This window comes from Phocoena sinus, chromosome 20 (assembly GCF_008692025.1).
Source record: "Phocoena sinus isolate mPhoSin1 chromosome 20, mPhoSin1.pri, whole genome shotgun sequence".
In the NCBI taxonomy this organism is placed as follows: Eukaryota; Metazoa; Chordata; class Mammalia; order Artiodactyla; family Phocoenidae; genus Phocoena; species Phocoena sinus.
In genome coordinates, this window is record NC_045782.1 from 58,486,325 (window position 1) to 58,501,881 (window position 15,557).

Below are 15,557 nucleotides of genomic sequence, written 5' to 3' on the forward strand. Positions count from 1 at the left end.
GTTGCGGAGCAGAAGCTCCGGACGTGCAGGCTCAGCGGCCATTGCTCATGGGCCCAGCCGCTCCGCGGCATGTGGGATCTTCCCGGACCGGGGCACGAACCCGTGTCCCCCGCATCGGCAGGTGGACCCTCAACCACTGCGCCACCAGGGAAGCCCCGTCCACCAGCACTTCTTGAACCTGTTTATTTCTTCAGTAGGAGGCAGTGCTGCTGCAGTGGAGACTTTGGAGTGAGACCTGGGCTTAAATCCAGAGTTGGCCACATGCCTGTGATGTCCTGGAGGCTACTTAGCATCTCTAATCCTCAGCTTCCCTGGGCATGAAATGGAGCCAATACCACTGATGGGTTTGTCCTGAGGTCCTAATGAGATACTGTATGATAAAGGGCTGTTCAGTGTTCAAGTCAGTGAGGTCATTTATTGGTAAATAAAGGTGATTTCACAATAGAAGCATCTGTTCAACCGTGTAATGAATGAGATTCTTATTTTCCACTCTGTGCAGAGTAGGTAAACGTGTTACCCACTCTGAAAAGGGGACGTTCCCGTTTTCCCAAGCTCGCCCCGGGCCTCAAGCTCTGCCCTTGTAGAGATTGGCAGTTTGGGTCAACTTGGGCCTCTTCTTTCATTTCTTGCTTTTATAGATTCAGATCCAATCTTCTCTCCATTTTCATCTTTCCAAATCTCCACGACCTGAATCTTTTCTATCTGCCAAGCTTACCTTAAAATTGGCTGTTCTGCTCTGAGCAGTCACTAGCTGCTGTCTTTAGAAAGCAGGGGCTTTGCCCATTGTTGCTTGATAATAATACCTTACACCAGCATCCTGCATTAGATTGTTCAAGGCACTGGCACACCTGCTGTGGCGTTGAATCCCCCAGCAGTTTTGTCTTGTTATTCTTCATGTGGGGGGGGGGGGGCAGCATTGTCCCCAAAGTGGATTTCACAGAACAAAACGCCATTGTGTGGCCAAAACAGTCTGGAAAAGAGTGGGATGGGTGGAGCTAAGCGGACTTTTCAGGCTTTTAACCGATGAATGTGCGGTATGATTCTTCAAGACCTAGATGCAGTGCCTCCCAAGTTTTTCTTCACCAGAGCATTTTTTGCTAGAATATTCCATGGAAGTTTTGCTCCATGGAACTCAGCTTAGAAAGGTCTTGAGAATGAGGCAGGATAAATTCAAATGTAGGCACATTACTCGCTAGCTGAGTGACCTTGGGCAAGTTTCTTAACCTCTCTGATTCTCAGTTTGCTTACCTATAAAATGGGGATGGTAGTATGGTTGTAAAGATTAAAATAATGTGCTCAGCAGAATGTCTAATAATGATAAATACTCAATCTACTTCCAGCTTTACTGTTGTCCTCTCCCTCTATGTTCCCTGGGAGAGGAAGGGGCCTCAGGAGGGTTAATTTCCCGACTTTCCGCGGCTACTCAGAGACAGGCTGAGCATGAAGCCCAGGCTTCTGCCTCTCAGCTCAAGGCTCTCCGCATCACACAGGCTGGTTTTCTCGCTCACTCCTCTCTCCTCCCTTTACCCCCATTCACCATCCTTGGGGTTCCAGTTCCGTTCCCTCTGGTAGATATTGGGGTTTTATGAGCCTCAAGTGTAAGTGAAAGTACTCATTAAACTGCTGTAAAAATCTTCGTGACTGCAACCCATCCACCAACCCGTGCAGCCATTCCCAAGGTGCCCGCAGGCAGCCTGCCCTGCCACCCCTCACGTCCTCCCTGGGACCCCGGGTGCCACCAATCAGAACACTGCCCACCCTCGTGTCGCAGTTGTTTTGCTATCATTTCCTATTTTTCCGGCTTGTGAGCTCCGACAGAGCCTCTGATTCCTTTGCTTCTGCTGTGGCAGCGAGCACGGGGCCCACACGCGTAGGTGCTTTGTGAGATACTTGTAACCAAATCGGGGCTGAGCTGTCCGCTCCACCTCCCAGCCCACTGCCTGGGGAATGGCCGGGTTTGCGGGGCGTAGGGAGCGGGGGAGGGCTGGCTGTTCTGCGTTTCATCTTTTCCTTCTCTGTCAAAGCCAGTGCAGGAGGGACTGGCGTGCGTGAAGCCCCTGTCCTCTCCAGCCTGGTGGACGGGAGCCTTTGCCTCCAAGTGTTCCCAGGCCTCCAGGACGCCAGTGTAGGGTTCAGTCTGCAGATCAATCAACCCTCCCGGGGTCAGGGCGGGGCTCCTGCTGTGGAGTCCAGGCCAGGCTGTCCCTCCTTCTTGCAAAGAGCACCCGTTTTCCTCCCCTTCCCCCCTCTCCCCTCCTACAGCAAGCTCAGACTCCACAGAGGAATCAAGCCTCCAGGCTTGAGTGTGGCTTCTGTCCCCTTTCAGCAGCTGAGCCAGGATCCCCCATGCCTCGGCTGAGATGTGACACCAGGCCTTGGGGAAGGCTTCCAGGCCCCAGACGCCACCCTCTTCCAGAAATAGCTCTGCCCACCTCCCAACAGCCCCACTGGGTGACCCTCTTCTGGGCTGTCATCACATCCTGGGCTTTCCCCACCACAGCCGTTACTACGTTGGACTGTAGTCACCTGTTTGCTTGGCAGACTTTAGCAGGTATACAGCTCCCTTGAATCTTGTTAAAATGCAGATTCTGATTTACAAAGTTGGAGGGGCCTGAGACTCTGCATTTCTAACGAGTTCCCAGGTGATGCCAAGGCTGCTGGTCCACGGATGACACTTTGAGTAGCAAAGAGCTGTTGTTCTCAACTTGGGCCGCGGTTAGCCTCGCAGGGAGCACAGCGGTACCGCGGCCCCTATATGAGCCCAGCTGCACCAAAATCTCTCGGGGTGGCACCTGGGCACTCGGGACTTTTAGATGCTCCCTGGGTGGCTCTAGGTTCCAGGCAGAGTTCAGAAGCCCTGAGCTGGGCTGTGGGCTCCTTGGGGTGGCATCTTACCCCTCACTTATTCCCAACTCCGTCTCCGAGCCTGGACAGGCTGGGCAGGTGTGGTAGGTGTTCTCATGGCTCACCTTACGTAGACACTTAGCCTCACTCTGGCTGGCTCAGAGCCAGCTCCGGCCAATACCATGTGTTGGGCAGACAGGAGTCAGATGGCTTCTGATGAGGTGGGCTCAGGAGGCCCGTTGAGCTTGGACTGTGGTGTGGCTTCTTTAGCGGGGTGGACCCAGATCTACAACCGATTGGAATCCTTGCGGAAGACACTTTCCCAAGAAGCCTCTCTGCCACCTGCCGCGTCCCCTCTGGGTCCCGCTGCTCCCTGCCAGGTGTCCTTGGGCCTCTCGACACGGAGAAGCCCACAAGGCAGACTTCAGGCCTCCATCCCTCCTCCCTGCTCCCACATCCTTGGGCGGGTCTCCCCCACAGACCCATCAAGCTGTATTTTCATTGCTTTGGGGGTGGGGGGCGCTTTGTCTTGCAGAAGGGAACTCTTCAAGGGCAAGGATGGGGTCACAATCATCCTTTTGTCTCCACGTTGGGTACAGTGGGTTACTGAATGAGTGAATGGATGAATGGCGTTATCCAGCAAGGGGGACTCCCAGAGAGGACAAGGGGGCCCCTCACAGTGGCCTGTCAAGAAAGCTGTGCGTTCCTGATGGGGGGAGGGAGGTGGCCTGTCTGTCACCCATGGCCTGACTTCCAGGGAGCCGGCCCGCTGGTCTTCATTCATCCATTCAGCCCGGCTGGGTTGACTTTAGTTGCCGCCCAGGGCCCCTCCTCGGAGCCGTGGCCACTACTGCCGGCTCACCTGCTGTCCTGCCACCAGAGCCCACTCCCTGCTGGTGGCATCGTGGCCACAGGCCCCCGCTGGATTGTCCAGGAAGATGGGTGCCTGCAGGAGAAAGGCCCTGACCCTGCTGAGCAGCGTCTTTGCCATGTGCGGCCTGGGCCTGCTGGGCATCGCGGTCAGCACGGACCACTGGCTGTACCTGGAGGAGGGAGTGGTCCTGCCCCAGAACCAGAGCACCGAGACCAAGATGTCCCTGCACTCAGGCCTGTGGAGGGTCTGCTTCCTCGCAGGTAAGGGCGCCCAGGGCTGGGGACAGCCCTGCCCCCAGAGGGGAGCAGCCACCATCTCACAGCCCCCGGGGAAGCGACGTCCCTGCTGGAAGGAGGCTGGTCACCGTGGACGATGCTCATGAGCTCTGGGCCTGCTCCCTCCAGTGGCCAGGATCCACTCCAAACTCAAGGCCTGAGTCTCCCTGTCCACTTGGGCAAGTCCTCTCACCCCTGGGACCCGGGTCTTCCCACCTGGAAGATGCCCGTGGTCCCGCTGTCGCCACACCACCCACCCCCGGCTGCGAGAGGTGGCCTCAGCTCCCTGAGTCCTCCGTCGCAGTGCCTCCCCCTTGACTCTGCAAGGCAGGCCCTGTTATCACGTCCACCTCACAAATGAGGGCAGGAAGGTGCAGGGAGGTGAAGCGCCGGCACAGTCATGTTCTGGTGAGGGCCCTCTTCCCTCCTTCTCCCTGTGTCCTCATAGGGCAGCAGGGGGAGAGGGAGCCCCGCGGGGTCTCTTTTAGAAGGGCACTAATCCCATTCATGAGGGCTTCACCCTTGTGACCTGAGTATGAGGATGGGAAATTCTTAGCACTTTCTCTGTTCCTATGTCTGTGAAATGGCAGGGAGAAAACGCAGGTGCAGGTCTTTGCAAGTCTGCCAGATGATGCAGGCCTTGATCCCGCCCATCAGGGCCTCCTGCCCACTTGCTAGGGCTTCTCTGGAACCCTTGGAGTTGCTACTCCAAGGGCTCTGTCCTTTATCCCTTCATCATGACCCGGAACCAGGCTGCACGAGAAGAGCCTCTCTGTGCCCCGTGAGTCTGGTCAGAAACACCACAGTGGGGTCGTGGAGCCTTTCTTGGAGGGCTCTGTAACCCATGTGTGCACGGGACACAGGGAACACTTGTTCCTCCCAGCCTCATGGTAGGGCTTTGGTGGTTGGCGCCCACCCGTATTTAGCAGGGAGGACCCTGGAGGCCTGGCCTCCCCGTGACGTGTTGAGTCTACTTTGGGAATGGCACCCCACACTGACCTCACCTCCCAGTGGCCAGACTGTGTGGCATCCGTCTCTGCTTAAATCTGAAGCAGAGTTTGAAGTCACCAGGGTCTGGTTGCCAAAGTGGTCGACAAGGCTTTGAGGGTTCTGCTCCATGACACCCACACTGGGGCACCTAAGCCAACCACACGCCATCCTTGGTGGAGTCTGTCCCAAAGCCACAAGACGGCCACCGGACATCTGACTCTACCTTGAGTCTGCAGTGATTGCTTTTCATGCAGCTCTCGGTGCTTCTCTGGGAAAGATGTGATGTCAGGACGGGTGTCCACGCCTGCTGTGGGCCACCAGCTGGGGACGGGGCCCCCTAGGGTTTGAATCCAGCCCAGGTGTAAATACACAGAGGGTCAAACATCCTAGAAGCACCTGGGAATACCATTTGAATTTGTTAACTTCAAATCCGTGTTCAGAAGGACCCAGAGTGTACGTAAGTGGCTCTTGTCTCCATAGGTGAGGAGCGGGGACGCTGCTTCACCATAGAGTATGTGATGCCTGTGAGCACCCAGCTCGCCTCCGAGTCCACGGTCAACGTGCTAAGTAGGTGCCTCCAACTTTCCAGCCTGGGCCACGGGCTGGGCAGGGCAGAGCAGGGCAGAGCAGGGCAGAGGGAGGAGGCGGGGGACTGCTTGTTTCCTAAGAGCCGATGCCCTGAGACGCAGATGCTTGTGCTGGCCGAGCTCACAGAGCTCGCTCTGCCAGTTATTTATCCAGGGTGGTGACAGGTTGCTGGAGTCTCCCATCGCTGTGACCCTGGCAAGCAAGAGGGCATCCATACCCAGTGACTTCCTCTGTTTGGGATGCTCTAACAAAATAGCGCAGGCAAGGCAACTTAGAAGCCACAGAAATTTATTTCTCTCAGCTCTGGAGATTAGAAGTCCAAGATCAAGGCGCCAGCATGGTCACGTTCTGGTGAGGGCCCTCTTCCTGCCTTCTCACTGTGTCCTCACATGGTGGCAGGGGCGAGGGTGCTCTGGGTGTGTGTGTGGGGGGGGGGGGGGGGGTCTCTTTCATAAGGGCACTAATCCCTTTCATGAGGGCCCCACCCTCGTGACCTAAGCACCTCCCAAAGGCCCCACCTCCTATACCATCACCTTGGGTGTTAGGTTTAGCAAGTGAATTTTGGTGGGGGGGCGGGGGACACAGACGTTCACACCATAGTACCCAGGGAACTGAACCAGGCTCTCTGGCCCCCAGCGAGACTGACATCATGGCCTTGACCTCACCAGAGCTGGTTCAGACCCATGTGAACCTGCAGTACAGTTCTGAGTTAGCATAGGCCCTGAAGGCTAAGGGCCAAGGAACGAAAGCCCCACCAAGGAGGGGATGGAGCCCGGGCTGCTCAGGCAGGGCGGGGCTTGGGGACCAGCTGGTGTACACTGCCAGGAACACTTGACTCGGGAAGGTGAGCACTGAGTGAGGCTACTGGAGGCTGACGGCATCCTTCCATCCCCTCGGTCAGAAATGATTCGCTCGGCCACACCGTTCCCCCTGGTCAGCCTCTTCTTCATGTTCATCGGCTTCATCCTGAGCAACATTGGACATGTCCGTCCCCACAGGACAATCCTGGCCTTTGTCTCCGGCATCTTCTTTATCCTCTCCGGTAAGTAGTGCCGTGCACTCTGCACTTCTGACATTTGATTCCTAAACCACCCTGCTCTGGGAAGCTCTGGTCCCAGCTGCGGGTCAGCCCCTGCACAGGACCCGCCGCGTCAGTGGCTCAAGCACAACTGAGTCCGAGCTGGAGGAGGGTTCCGAGGACCCGGGCCCGTCCATCACCTCTGGAGGAGCAGTGACCTGACAGCTCCCCCTGGGCAGAGCTGGGATGAGAACCCAGGGTCCTCCTCATGCCATACCATCACTGACGCTTTCCCCTAGTTCCCACTGGTAATGAGTATTCCTTTTTCCTTTTGAGGGCTATGTCTTTGTGTGTTTACATGAAAGAAATACAGTCTGCCTTTGGAACGACGGCCTTTTTTTTTTTTTTTTTTTTTTTGCGTTACATGGGCCTCTCACTGTTGTGGCCTCTCCCGTCGCGGAGCACAGGCTCCAGACGCACAGGCCCAGCGGCCACGGCTCACGGGCCCAGCCGCTCCGCGGCACGTGGGATCCTCCCAGACTGGGGCACGAACCCGTGTCCCCTGCATCGGCAGGCAGACTCTCAACCCCTGCGCCACCAGGGAAGCCCAACGACGGCCTTTTCATCTGCCATCCCACAGCCATCCTCTAGAGACCCCCTACCCCCTACCCTGGGCTACCCAGGCCCCTTCAGCATGGATCTGTCCTCCTGGACCAACCCCAGACTGTACTCGATCATTCACTCTTTCTTTCGTTTATTCCTGTGCTGACTCATCCACTCATGTATCTCCCAGGCCTTATCACTGGGAGCTGGGCTCTCTACCTACAGAAAGGGCAGTGTATTAGGGGACATAAACAAGTGGGCAGGAAATGTGGACCCTGCCTGACAAGGGCTCTGACAGCGTCAGCAAGGACTGTTATGGGGGCCAAGGGCAGTGGCGGAAACTCAGACCAGGAGCTGGTCAGGGACGGCCGCCAGGAGCAGGCGAGATGGAGAGTGAGTAGGAATTAGGTAGAGTGTGAGGTTGGGGTGGGCGGAAGGGAGCCTGGAGGGAAGAGAGAGGATGGAGGCCAGGGGACACTAAGCTCAGTCGTGACTCGTGGTGGCAGGAACGTCAGGAGGATGTGGTGAGAGGTGGGGGGGCGGCAGCTGAGGTCACCTTGTTGGGGACTTTGTGAGAAGCCTTGGGAGGATTTTAAGCCGAGGAAGGATATGACCAGATTTGGATTTTAGAATAATCCTTCTGGAGAGTGAGGGGAGGAAGGAAGCAAGACACGGGGCAGGGAGAGCAGGCGAGAGGCTACTTCAGTTGTGCAGGAGGGAGGGGATGGGTAGGGGCTGGCAGTGGGGAAGAGAGAAGGGAGAGGCTCCTGGACACCTGGGAGGTAAGCTCAGTAGGACGAGGCCTGGGCTTCAGGGGAGGAGCCGAGGGCCAGCACGGGCTCTGCTCCGGCCCTGGGTGGGCGGTGCACTGCATCCCTCATCCAGGGGTCACAGGAGAAGCAGCAGATTTGGAGCCAAGATCATGAACGTAGAGTGGGAAATGCAAAGTTTGAGGTGCCGATGTGACAGCTGGAAGCAGCGCCCAGATGGCTGCTAGGGGTCAGGGTTTGGGGATCCTGGGAGTAGAGACACCAAAGGTGCAGACGGAGCTGTTGGCCTAGGGACTAGGGGAGGGAATCAGACGTGGAGGAGATTACTGCAGCGGGTGTGCAGAGTGAGCGGGAAGAAAAGGTGGTAAATGAAGGGCGGCTCTTTCTCCCTTTCAGGGTGTCCTCTGCGTTTTCATAAGCACCTTTTCTTAATGCATCGAGCCAAAGGCACGGCTCTCAGGGCATGGATTGTAGATGCCCTGGAGCCCTGGATTTGTTGATAAGAGAGGGGATAGAGATGGAAGATGGGTAGGTGGATGGCTTGAGTAATGGATGGATGGATGGATGGATGGACAGATGGAAAGAAAAGATGAACAGCTGCCAGCACCAGGCATTCTTGCTGCCGCCCAACTTCCAAGCCACTTTAGGTTCCTTTTCCCAACATTGTCTTGTCAATATAGCTTGGGAGCCAGGTGGCGGTCAGAACACTAGATGCCCAAGAGCTTTTCTTTCTTTCTCCTTCCTTCCATCCATCCATCCATCCATCCTTCCATCCATCCATCCATCCTTCCATCCATCCTTCCATCCATCCATCCATCTAACAAATGTTCATTGAGCACCTGCAGTGTCCTCAGCCCACCCTCTGCACCATGATGTTTCCACCTAGTCCAAGAGATACAGACCCAGGTTAAGCTCTTTATCTATCTATCAACTTCACAACAGTCAAGGCCACACAGCAGCTTCAAAGCACCTGAGGTTTTTCAGCGGCAGGCAGCAGGACCAGAGAGCTCAGACTGAGCTTGGCCACATGAAGTGTTTTAATGACAGCAACAGTCAGGGTTCCCTTGGGCCAGCTTCATTCCAGTGTGAGTTAAGTGCCAAGGAAGGCCTGAATCGTGCTTGTTTTCATGTAACATTCATCCTTCAAGATGCCCCAGCTTAATCATATGAATGGAATTAAAGCTGAGCAGCTCAAAACACAGTAATTAATTGTGTCCTGTTGCAGTTAGTCACTGATTGACGAGACCGATGCTCCGTCGGTCGTTTGCACAATGGCGGGAGGAGTTTAGGCAGCGCCGGCCCCCTGATGTAACGCTTGCCAGAGCCTGGGCCATCTCTCTTTGCCTCTCCTGCCTAACGATCTCAGTAACTGGCCGCACCGAGGGGCAGGTGGGCTGCACAGAGCCACAGTTACAAGACCATCTATCCAGGCTCTGGAGGCCCTGGCTATCTCTGCCAGGGGAGCCTGTGTTATCCCTCAGTTCAGCGGAAGCCACTTGCTAAAGTCAGTGGTTCACACCCTGAGTTCACATGAGCCTTGCCTGGGGAGCACTTGGGACGACACGGTGCCAGGCGCCAGCCCAGGCCACGTGACTCAGAAGGTCCGGGGATGGGGCTCATGGGACGCACATCTAACAGGTGGTTCCGGTGGGGGGGGGGGGGCGGTGAGAACCCTCGGGCTCACCGTGGCTCGGGAGGTGGCTGGACAGAAGCTTTCTCACCTGCAGCCGTCCGCTTTCTAGAAGGTAATGGTCTAAACAGGGCCTTCAGGAGGAGGGCTCCTGCCCTCCTTGAACTCCAGAGTGGGGTCATGGTCACCCAAGGCCGAGGCCTTCTCCCTGAACCCCGAGGGGAGGCGGTGCCCCATCGGCGGCTCCCCGGCTTCCTTGCCGAGCGCCCCTGCCCCCCTGCAGGCCTCTCGCTGGTGGTGGGCCTGGTGCTGTACATCTCCAGCATCAACGATGAGGTGCTCAACAGGACCAAGGATGCGGAGACCTACTTCACCTACAAGTACGGATGGTCGTTTGCCTTCGCCGCCATCTCCTTCCTCTTAACGGAGGTAAACCCCTCCCCGCAGGCGGGGCGGGGCGGGGCGCTGCCCCGGGAGGGGGCGGTGGAGGAGGCCACGCCCACCCTGGACCCACCGCTCCCCCGCCCTTAACTCCCGGGCCCCGCCTTCGGCCCCCCTCGAGCTGTGCTCCCGCGGCTGCGTCCACGGCCAGGCCCCGAGCACGAGCTCCCCCTGCCTGCAGAGTGCGGGGGTGATGGCCGTGTACCTGTTCATGAAGAGGTGCACCGCCGAGGACGTGTACAGGCCTCACCCCGGCTTCTACCGCCCGCGTCTGAGCAACTGCTCCGATCACTCGGGCCAGTTCCTGCAGCCGGACGCCTGGGCGCGAGGCCGCAGCCCTTCCGACATCTCCAGCGACGTCTCCCTGCAGATGAACAGCAGCTACCCAGCCCTGCTCAAGTGCCCCGACTACCGCCAGGTGTCCTCCTCCCCCTGCTGAGTCCCCGCCCCGGACTGCCGTGCCCGGACAGCCTTCCCTGCCCCCGCTGCCCTTGGTCTACGGCCCCGGCTGTCCCCGTGCTTAGCTGTTTTCACCTGACCCGTGTCCCCTCCCTGCTCGCCCAGAGGAGCTCCTGCAGCCCAGGGTGGGTGTCGGGAGTCTGGAGCCAGCGAGCGGATGACGGGTTGAGAGCTGGGGGTCCCCCCGCCTCTTGAGTGCCAGTCATTGGGCGCTCTCCTTCCCTGGAGGGGTGGGCCTTCCAGCTCTGTCTTCCCCGCCGCACCCTACGTCATGGACCCAGGCCAAGGCCAGCTCTGCGATGCCAGGTTCCTTCCAGAGACCCAGCTGGACTTGGGTGCTTGCCAACTGGCCTGGCCCTCGCGTCGTGATCTGGGCTGTGGGGCCGGGAGGTGGCTCTGATACGGAGCTCTGGCTGCTTCAGAGTCGTCCAGCACTGTCCTTGTGAAGTCCTCTACCGTTTGTGGTCACCCCCCGTGTGCCCTGTCCACCTCCCCCCTGCCCCACGGCCTGTGGGTCTTCTTCCTCTTCTCCCAGCAGAACTCAGCTGCCCCAGCTTTGGTCCCCAACGGGCTGAGAGGGGTCTGAGGCTACCTGATGAAGTGACAAGGAGGTGTTAGTGGCTGATGGTGTCTTAATGTGCGTGGCCCGCAGTAACATATCTAACAAGGGCCTTTAATGCCTTAACCCAAAGCAGTGACTCTGACAGTGAGAACTGCAGAAGGTGGCTGGTCCGGGTTAATACTACCAAGCACTGTTTCAGGCCCGGGGGATGCCGTTCCCACTCACATGGGCGATATTTCTGGTCCAGGTCCCTAAAGTCTACTCATGTAGACGGACGTCTATACCACCGAAGGAGAAAGAAGGCAGCTTTCAAAGAGGCTGCCTGGGATTTGGAGCTGGATTTGCTGACGCCTGAGTCTAAGCAAGCCAGACTCAGAATGACCCTGCTGCTCTCCTGAGGATGCCTGCCGACATCGGGGGTTGCCAGTTTAATCCTAATACAGGGCAGCATCTGCTTCCTGGGTCTGTGGCGTGTGTAGGCAGAGAGACGCCTCCAGAAGATGAGGTGGCGTGATGCCTGTTTTCCGGGCAGGAAACCTGAAGCCCCTTCCGTGAAGTTCACAGAGGGAAATGGGAAAGGCCCAATGCTGGACGGGACCCCCTCAGGTCTCCACGCATCTTCTCGCACGCCCACTTTGGGATTTGAGGTTTTGAATAGCAGAACGACGCCAGGCTGTCTGCTGTGTATTTTTGCCACACCAGCTGTTCACCCTTTCTCTTGCTCTTTTTTTAAGATAGCATTCAGTTCTGGGTGCAAAAAGCCACCGTGGGCGACACGTGGGCTCCGGAAAGAAATACAGAAAACCGCACTTGTGGCAGGGGTGGCCTTCAGAAGGGGAACGCATTCGTTTGCTGGGGCTGCCACGGGCTGCGTGGCTTAAACAACAGACAATTATGTTCTCACAGTTCTGGAGGCCAGAAGTGCAAGATTGAGGTGTCAGCAGATCTGGATTCTCTCGAGGCTGTTTTCCTTGGCTTGCAGATGACCATCGTCTCCATGTGTCCTCACAGGGTCTTTTTCCTGCACGCCTGCATGCGCCCCTGGTGTCAGACTGGATAAGAGCCCATCCTAACAGCCTCATTTTAACTTAAATCATCTCGATAAAGGCCCTGTCTCCAAATACAGCCATATTCTAAGTCGTGGAGGGAAGGGCTTGAATCTACGGATATGGAGCTTTGGGGAGGGGTTGGGGGACAGTTCCGCCCATAAAAGGCAGGTTGCCTCGTAGCTGGATTGTTCCCTTGTTCACAGAATAATAGAGGAGAAACGAGGGAAGCCGACTGTGGTCCCAGTCCTGCTACTGTCCCCGCGTGGGTCCTGGGGAAACCCCCTTCTGCTCCTAAACTATTTCCAAGCCCTCCTCCCTCACCTACCCCCAACTCTAATGATCCAGCCTCGTGTAGAAAGCTCCAGACAGCCCTCCTGTGTGACTGTTCACCCCTCCCCTGTACACTGATGGCAGCCGGAAAGCCCGCCTTACGCTCCACAGGCACCTGCCGTGACCTGTATCCTTGGTAACCGCTTACAGCTTAACAAGGAAACCAGCGCGCCCGGCAGCAAAAGACTCGTTTAGTGCACCTGGGGACCGTTAGGTAGCATTTCCAAACTGGACGGTTGTTTAGATGTGCTTTACTCCGATCGTTGTCAGTGTAATGAGCTCCTCGGACGCACTTTTCTCTCCCTGAAGTGCTCCCTCTCTCTGTCCCTGTGCCAGGCTTGTTTTCGTGCACATGGAATAAATAGAATCCACTCCTGAACACAAGCTGATGGCTGACTCTGAGTGACGTCATTAGGACGGGCCTTCGTCGGCCTAGATGCTGGGCTGCTAGGTCAGGCAGCTCTTACCCTGGGAACATGCAATTTACACCCATCTTCGGGACAGGTTCTGGGTCCGTGTCTCCCCTCCTGGGTGACGGGTGAATGTATGAATTACTGTGCGACCGTGACAGTTTCTTTTCTGCCTATAAATCTCAGAACTGGGACCTTTGCAGCCTCTCCACAATCAAAAGATTTTTCTCAAACATTAAAGTGTATAAACTCAACTCATAAACCATAAATTTGGGGCCCCTTCCCCCATACACTTTCTGACCTTTTGTTTCCTCAGGCACTTAAAAAAAAAAAAAAAAGACGAGTTTTTATTTTTTCATCCTCAAAATATGGGATGGAGAGACTAATACACCAGAGTCTGATGCATTATGGTATAAAACTACTCGGGGTTACCAGCCAGGGGTTGGGGACAATTCTGACGTTTGTTCCCTCTCACCGGGAACTCGCCAGCCTCCTTCTTCCTCCAGGGGTTGGTCAGTGCTGTCGCCTCACCCCCGGAGGTGATCTTCAAAGAAATGGTCGTTATCAGGGCTGCACGGAGTTGAGGGGAGCAGATGGGGGCAAGTCCACACCAGCTTATCAGTGATGGACCCGAGGAGCCCATGTCAGGGAGCCCCCTCCTTAATGTTTGGGTAACTGTCCTTCCTCCCTAAATAAAAGTGGTGTACTGGGGTTCTCCAGAGAAATAGAACCAAGAAGACACATATATAGATTTATTTTAAAGAATTGGCTCCCATGATGGTGGAGACTTGGCAAGTCCAAAATCTGATGGGGGAGGCCAGCAGGCTGGAGACGCAGGGAAGAGTTGCAGTTTGAGTGGGAAGGCTGTCTACTGGCAGATTTCCCTCGTGCTTGTGGGAGGTCAGTTTTTGTTCTATTTAGGCCTTCAACTGATTGGATGAGACCCGCCACATTACGGAGGGCAATCTGTTTTACTCAGAGTCCACTGATTTAAATGTTCATCACATCGAAAAACACCTTCACAGAAACAGCCAGAATAATATCTGGGCAGCATGGCCCAGCCAAAGTGACACATGCAATTAACCCACACAAGTGGATAAAGGCAGGGGAAATAGCATTCCGCCTTAAGAATTGCAGAGTGGGTGGCAGGTGTGTGGATGGGGGAGTCAGCACAGCCACGCCAGGGGCACTGCTCCGTCACAGGCTGCCCCTCTGGCTGAGGCCATCTGCCTGATGAGTGCGTGGAACCCGTCTGCAGTTCCCCCAGCCTTGGCTCTTATCCCACACGCACCGAATGCACTCACACATGCTAATATGACACTTGGGAAGTTAAGTCGCCTTTGGAACACAAACTCTCCAGGTCGAGAGCGGGTGCAGAAGTGGATGAATGAGTGGATTCTGCTGAAGGCACTTGTGCTCAGATGCAGACAGGCCAGGACCCAGGGGCCATGAGCTCAGCCACGGTGGGAGGCTCAGCGGCCACCACCTGCAGTGCCAGCACCCCCTGCTGGGTAGAGGGTGGTGAGCTGGACCCGGCCAGAGCCCCTCCCCTCCAGGCAGAACTAAGGTCCCTGGATTCCCACACACCCCTGCACTGGGATCCTAGCCCTCTGCTCTGTGACCTTGGACAGGTCACACCCTCCCAGGGTCCACCTAGGCTTTCTCTTGTCTGTGTAAAGCCTGAGCTCCCCATCTGTTCTGGAGCGAAGATTTTCTGCCTGGGTGGCCCTGCCCTGGGGTATTTGCACCCGATGAGCCCTCTGCCCTGCTCCTTCCAGGGCAGCAATAGACCCAGCGGTCAGAGGCCTGAGTTGCCCTCAGGGCGCCGCTCCACCCTCTGTGTGTTGCCGGCAGCCAGGGGACGTCAGTTTTTTCATTCATAGGATGAGAGCATTGGATAAAATCGTCCCCATGCTCTGCCCCCATGCTTCGTCTCCAGCTCTAAAGACTGCAGGTGTTAGAGGCAAAACCCAGCCAAGCCCAAATGAGGCACCCCCACCCCACCTCCTGCCAGGAACAAGCAGACAACACCCCAAAGACTGTGGAATTTGCATAAAAGATCGGATCCTCGAGGACCCCAAGGAAGAGCAAGGTCGGTATGGAGTGCACATGGCAGCCCCGGAGCAGCGGGAGGGACGGAGGACGTAGGGTCCAGCAGCTACCCAGTCCCTTCCTCTCAGCCACGGGGAAGGGGGAGGGGCTTCTCCACCCAGCTTCCGGTCCCCCGGACGGGCGTGATGGGGCGTACAGCCCTCGTTCAGCCAACTTCAGAGGCTCGGGAGCAGGTTCGAGGTCAAGTAGCACCACTTTCATGCTACAGGAAGGGCAGAAAGACGCTTCCCAGCTAGAAGGTACCCAAGTCGTGGCTGTGTCTGTCAGGAGCTGAAAACTTCCAGGTGGGAGTTGGGTGAAGGGAGGGAATCGGTGGTTCCCTATAAAAGTTCAGCCTAGAAAGGGTATGAAGAGCTCGGCCTCCGCCTTGGATCATCAGGCAAGGCGCCAGCCGGTTACCCCGGTGGGTTGCGGACCCCGGGGGTACGATCTCAGCTTCCTTTGCTGAGCCCTGTGCAGCCTTCCTGCAGGCTAGGGGCAGGCCCTCAGAGCTGGGCTTCGAGCCTCCACTGCCCCAGCCCCTCCCTCTGGGCCAGCTGGTAGGCGGCATACTTGGAGTCTCAGTTTCTCCATCCACGAGATGGGCAGCCTCCGCAGGCCCC

At 56.7% G+C, this 15,557-nt stretch overlaps 1 protein-coding gene across 1 annotated transcript; it reads left to right on the forward strand.

Annotated features, from left to right (window-relative positions):
* The first annotated feature begins 3,782 nt into the window (after positions 1-3,782).
* Positions 3,783-10,472, forward strand: CACNG5 (calcium voltage-gated channel auxiliary subunit gamma 5). The gene is made up of 5 exons (XM_032617291.1): positions 3,783-3,978; positions 5,464-5,550; positions 6,473-6,613; positions 9,876-10,021; positions 10,215-10,472. Exons 1-5 carry the CDS (start codon positions 3,783-3,785, stop codon positions 10,470-10,472), a joined length of 828 nt encoding a protein of 275 aa, XP_032473182.1.
* Positions 10,473-15,557: the final 5,085 nt, after the last annotated feature.